Here is a 6,000-nt window from a genome sequence, read left to right on the forward strand (position 1 = left end):
CACTACATTTTTTATTCAATCAGCGCTAGTGGGTACTTGAAGACTCGTGAATCTTCCTATGTAAAAACTACAAATATATTAACGTTTCTCTTATTGTAATTCCTACTTCCATCCAACCCTTTTGTTTGGAATATAATTAAGTTCCTCTTCAACTATGTTCTGATTTGGGGACTTGTTAAGTGAAGTATTGTCCAAGAATACTAAGCTATAAGAGAAGCTGGGTCCTAATAAGAGAAATTATAACATATTGTCATTGAATTCTTCACAGGGTACATTTGTTAAAGAGATAACAAATAGTAAAAAAACAGTGAACATAGTGATACCAATAATGTGTAGTTGAGCATAAAAAACAGTTTAAGACAAGGTTATGTAACAGAAAAGAATGGTCTCTAATGGTTACATCTTAAGTTTGATTGGACTTGAGTAACCTACAAAATCTGTATCTTCTAATCGCTTGTGTTCGATATTTCGCATATGAGCATGTTATTTTATTAGAGAAAAAGTCAATTATCTTGTCCCTGTTATCAGTTTGCATCAATAAACCGTTCTCATGAGCAACCATCACACTGGACACATCGTTATGATTGGGTTCATCCATCGATGTACATTCTGTTAATGTATTTTGAAAGCCATTAAACCGCGCATCATTTATCAGTAAGGTATTACAAATTTCGAAGGCTGAGTACTACACAGATCTGACAATAGTGTAATCCATCCCGAGTTATTTCAGTAAATCTTCAACCGTTTTTTGTTATCTTTCCATTAAACTCAATTCGAAGACATACCTTCTTACATAAAGTGAACTGTAATAACTAATGCAATTAGTTTCCTGTTCTAAATATTTAATCAAGTATAGCCTCCAATTCTTTTTGATATTTTCAATGTAAATAAAGCGATTGTTTAATGTATGTGCTTTCTTATTGTTGTCTAGTCTTGTTTAAATAAGGTGTGGAATGTTAAATATTTCAATTTTATATCTTATTTAGAACTGTTGGTCACTTTCAACAACAGTTTATGAACTTTATATCACTTTGAGATGGATTACTTGTTAATTGTAATAATAAAAATATTAATAAATGGGCTTAATAATCTTTTTTACTTATTTTGTTAGTGTGTAGAAACTCGTCTTGCAGCTAGAGATAAGAATACAAATAAAATAAATACACCTACAACAGAAAACATTTCAACAATCCCAGGTGGAGGAGTTGGTTGGAACTGGGAAGTCGTACTTGGTGGTACACACTTGTTGACACCAAAAATATTTTTGGATAATCTTGAAGGTATTGCAAAAATTATAATGCCACCAGTTTCAAGTACACCGATACCTGAGTCAATACTTCGTCGTGTCTCAATTATGAATCCTTTTCGGGGGTGATTTTTTGTAGCCATGATTTAGTTCATAACAATTGAATCAGGGCTATTCCCGACTATGCAATTATTGATATGTCATTATCAGTTACAATTATTTGCAATTGGTCTGTAATTTTTTTTATCATCGAAACTACATTCCATAATATTTGTTTTTGCTTATCAACTGTGATTTTCTACTGGAGAAGACTATTATTTGTAATTCTTTCTACGTTAACATATCTCAATGAGAAGGCTGTCCATGTCATTTGTAATTTTTTTTCTAAAAAAGGAGCAACAATTGATCTAACAACTATTTGTTTTTTTTTCTAAATTTGATCAATTTTGAGGCCCCTTAAAGAAAGATATTCATGTGCAAACATTCACTAGCTTGATATAATGACGTTTATTTTCACTGAATCTATTTTTTCTACTTGCTCTGTTGTAACTTGGTATGTATGTGTGAATGACCAGAAATATTGCCTTAAATTACATTGTGATATATCGATTTTATTAGACAAAAGTTTGTTTGTTATTTTACTGGGAACTCAATAGTTAGAAGCGTTTATTGCTTTGATAAGTGTATCTCAAGCTAGACCTTAAATTCTGTATTTGTCGCCTCGAAACACTGAAGAATTCTTCCTAGAGATGTTATTTTGTGTAATGCAAGCAACATTTATACAAATGGGTCATGAAAATATACGACAATAAGATATTATTAGTAAGAGGACAATTATGAAAATACGTAAGCTGTCATTGTGTATCTTACCGAAGTTTATGAAGTGATCAAAGATCTTATAGATTAAATAGCTGGCACCTATTAAGGATATATGGCTGCTGATATGATTACCCGTTGAGATCCATACATAACATAGGTTTTATGTAAAACGACTATGTACTCTACACATTTATTAAGTATGTTAGTTCCTCGCTATATTGGTTCAAATCTTTTCTTCATTGTGAACACCTGTATGATGCTATTGATTCTAGGCAATATTTCCCTCTGGTACATTTGTTTAGGTTCTTTTTAATGTAGTGCGTTCATACAAAAAGAAGCAACGAAAAACACTACCTTCGGATATATAGTCGACAACTATTTACCATGTAACAAATTTAACTTTCGGTATATGTCTGAAATTATAATATCAATTCTCCAATTCATTCTTATTACAAGATTCTGGTAGGTTTGTCTAGTCTTTTGCTGCTAGCTATTTACGTAGAAACCAAAAGTGTTTTGTATTTTAAAAGTGCTTAATATTTACTTATTGATAGTCTAAATGGTCGATGATCACCCCCAACCTATTTTCAACTCATTTGTTGGACATGTCCAAACTTCTTAATTAGTGAACATTCACAGTTGTCACACTTCTCCTAGTGCACTGCGTCTAACTTTAACACTGCTCGCACGGTGGTTCAAATATTGACAGAGTTCGGTAACCAGATGTAGTCTTAGATTACCATTGTCTTATTTTACGAGTACGGAAATCTGATTATCATGGAGGTTTAGTCTTGACTCGTGAAGTTTCAGCATTCATAATCATGGAATGCACCAGAGATGTCATGTGTTTCAGCTGCATGAGGTAGTTTGTCAGAACTACTCACTTTACGGATACGTACTTTGTCACAGATAAGCTAAGAGGTGACATTTCCCTTATGTGAGTTTCAAGTAGCTGGTCTCCCCAACAAGAGTTCATGTAAATGTTTGGTACATTTCTCTATGAATGCCAAATGCCGCTCTAAAAACGGTTTAAACGAATATCCTGGCGGAAAAAAGAGAGTAGAATAGATGAGTTTATTAACCTCTTTATTTATCTTAGAAGTTTTACCACCTTCGTTGGGTCAATTGCTGATTGAATCTAAGCAGAGATACACAAGTTTTTCACAACTTGTATCTCATGGTATTCGGGTGGTACAAACGTTTACCTCCCAATTGGCGATGGCAGCAATTGACTCCGGATCGCTTTGCGGCTATTACAGTAGAGGGAAGAAATGTAAGCACAGATTTTCCTGAAGAATTGGCGCCATGTGAATAGGACTACTATGTCAATAATGTTCAGTTTAACCACGGGAAATTGACAAGGTTCTTGATATCCATCGACTATATTAGTTTGAACGTTACGTAAGTTTAGCTATAGACTAACCCGATGCACTACGCTGGGACTGTGAACAAAAACACGGAATCATTTTATGAAAACATCGACTTCCAATCTCAGTTGTGTTGGATGCAGTTTTTCCAGGTTGATATCGTCGGAGACACTAGTTATACATAGAGAGTTGGATACATTCTTTATTTTCTTATTGTTAAATCTTATTTATTTCCTACAACACGTATTTCTCGTCTAAATTCTTCACTCCAATTGATACTTTTCTCTCCTTTGTTGTTCACCTTTTCAGTCTTTACTTCTACTGTGCTGATGTGAACTATGTGTCAAAATGTTCTGAAGAACATCACGTTTTATTCTTAAATGAATACTAGTTAACCTGACTGTACTAGATATGCTAGATGTTACAGTGTAATTGACGGCTTACTTATAATCACTAAGAAACAGCCGTGATTCATATTCATTAAAGAAGTACAATCCACCTCAGAGATTTATATGTTAGTAATGAGAAGACTAAACGTAATACTAAATTTATTTATTGCTCTACTATGAAAATATATGATCAGATGTAGTAAAATGAAACCTAAAGAGCCTACAGAAGTATCCGTAACCCCTACCCCAATGAAAACAAAACATTTAGGGAAATTTATTTCTTAATAAACCAAAAATTTAGTTATTTACATTGAATAAGTAACGAAAATAATACAAATAGGTACATATTCGATCATAGGACTGTACAATAATCTCAGACGTTATACTATCTGCGGCTGAGAAGTACAGAAAGAAGATCTTCTTGTTTCTTTTGAGTGCCGCGTGGAAGTATTGTAGCTCTAAAAAGTAATGCATTATATTTAGTAACTTACAGTGAACGCTGAGTATCCACACTAAGTCTTTTAGCCTTCTTGCTCTGAATAAGTAAATTTAGTAGAATAATGTTATAGCTTACATTGTTAGCGAGAGGTTTGTTAGAACTTATGGCTTCATGAGAATCGGAATTATCAGGAGTCCCTTTTGCAGTCAAAAACTTTGGGATATCTTTAGTTCGAATTTCGCCAAAATCTAAACTGAAGTACAATGACATAAAACGAGGCTCTGTAAACAATACACTTCGCGATTATTCACATCTGTTGCTGGTGGCTTTGTTTGATGATTTAACGAAGACGGTAGAGTAATATCAGATGGTAGCTAAGATATCAGTTAAATATAGTTAAGGAATCTACCCAAGTCTTTGTATCTGTTAAAGATCTCCGAACTGCAAAGAGGTTACCATAACAACAGTTAACTTCATCTAGAGAATTAAGAGATTGAACTCTACCCATATTGATGCTAGGTTTTAACTTACCTTAAACCTGAAAGTACTGTCATTATTAATAAGAGGACTTTGGTAAAGTGTCCGGTAGTAAACTGTGCTTCACATGACCTACATAATTTTTGTAAATATGTTTGGTACAAAGTACCTCCAGCAGGAATTCAAACGAATAAGCAATGTTTCTACTTTTTTATACAATTGAATTAGGCATACTAGTGCATGATCCAAAGTATGTCCACTCACACAATGTTCACTTTTACATTTTAAGGACATAGTACAAAAATTTGAAATCCCATTTAGGATAGGACCATCACAAAGTTGTGCTAAACTGCGTCGAACCTGTAAAAAATCTACAATCTCAAAGGAGATCTACAGAAGAGAATGATTTGAAAAAAAGGAATTTGTGTAGTTGATTTTTGAATCGAATGTATATCATATGGGATATAAGTATATCTTTATTCCGATAACTCCAAGTTCTTCGCAACTTCCCTAAACAGGAAACTTGATTTTTGGAGTAATCTATGGGATTTATTCAAGGTTAAGATTATACATACTAGAAATTTGCCCAGTGCATGGTATATATAACTTTGGTGGGATGAAGTCAATGTTTAAACTTTCAGCCATACTATGACCTGTAACAAAAAGGGAGATAACTGACGTTTATCGGAAATCAAATCAATGTTAAAATCATCAAAAGAAAGAACTCTTGCGAACATATGTCAAATTTGTGCTTTAAAAACGTTTTTAGGTGAACATTGACCTTATTATGCCAGTCAATTGAAGTGCTGACAAGTAGCTGAAAAGCCATCGTTCTGTCGAGATTTAGTGATTATGTCAAAAATATATGATTAAAAATACAGTAAACTACAACCATGTACGTTTGCTTACTGTTTGCTCTATACTATAAGTAAACCAATAAGTTATCAACATTTATACGACGGTTTTACCCATCAGGCAACACAACTAATGCAGAAAGCCCTCGTAGAGTGAGTGGTTTAAATCGTTGCGTTTCCTCCATTTATATTAAATACAAATGTACGGGAAATTCATGAGGGTGAAAACTGGCAGGTAAATTTTGTAAAAATGATTTCAGTACACTTCACATGACATTTCAGACTGCGTTTCTTCAAACATTGTTAGAACTATACTTCATGGACAAACCGATCAGACAACATATCCGGTCCCGCATATTGACCTGTTAGGAAGCTAAAGCTGATAACTCCTAGTTTCCACATTAGGATT

At 33.5% G+C, this 6,000-nt stretch overlaps 2 protein-coding genes across 2 annotated transcripts in view; one reads left to right on the forward strand and one right to left on the reverse strand.

Moving 5' to 3' along the window:
* Smp_146400 (syntaxin binding protein-1,2,3, putative) overlaps positions 1-1,866 on the forward strand; it is a gene marked incomplete at its 5' end in the record, with an annotated part of 37,106 nt that extends 35,240 nt beyond the window's left edge. Inside the window, one exon of the mRNA XM_018792505.1 lies at positions 1,112-1,866. Coding sequence (XP_018644234.1) covers positions 1,112-1,375 — 264 coding nt within the window. The remainder of the gene's footprint in view (positions 1-1,111) is intronic.
* Positions 1,867-4,206: 2,340 nt separating this feature from the next.
* Positions 4,207-5,382, reverse strand: Smp_146410 (hypothetical protein; the record flags this gene model as incomplete). Its single annotated transcript, XM_018792506.1, has 9 exons — positions 4,207-4,279; positions 4,313-4,356; positions 4,396-4,513; positions 4,555-4,634; positions 4,670-4,760; positions 4,792-4,869; positions 4,907-5,097; positions 5,132-5,277; positions 5,313-5,382. 9 exons carry the CDS (start codon positions 5,380-5,382, stop codon positions 4,207-4,209), a joined length of 891 nt encoding a protein of 296 aa, XP_018644235.1.
* Between the last annotated feature and the right edge of the window lie 618 nt (positions 5,383-6,000).

Source organism: Schistosoma mansoni (assembly GCF_000237925.1).
Source record: "Schistosoma mansoni, WGS project CABG00000000 data, supercontig 0259, strain Puerto Rico, whole genome shotgun sequence".
Lineage (NCBI taxonomy): Eukaryota > Metazoa > Platyhelminthes > Trematoda > Strigeidida > Schistosomatidae > Schistosoma > Schistosoma mansoni.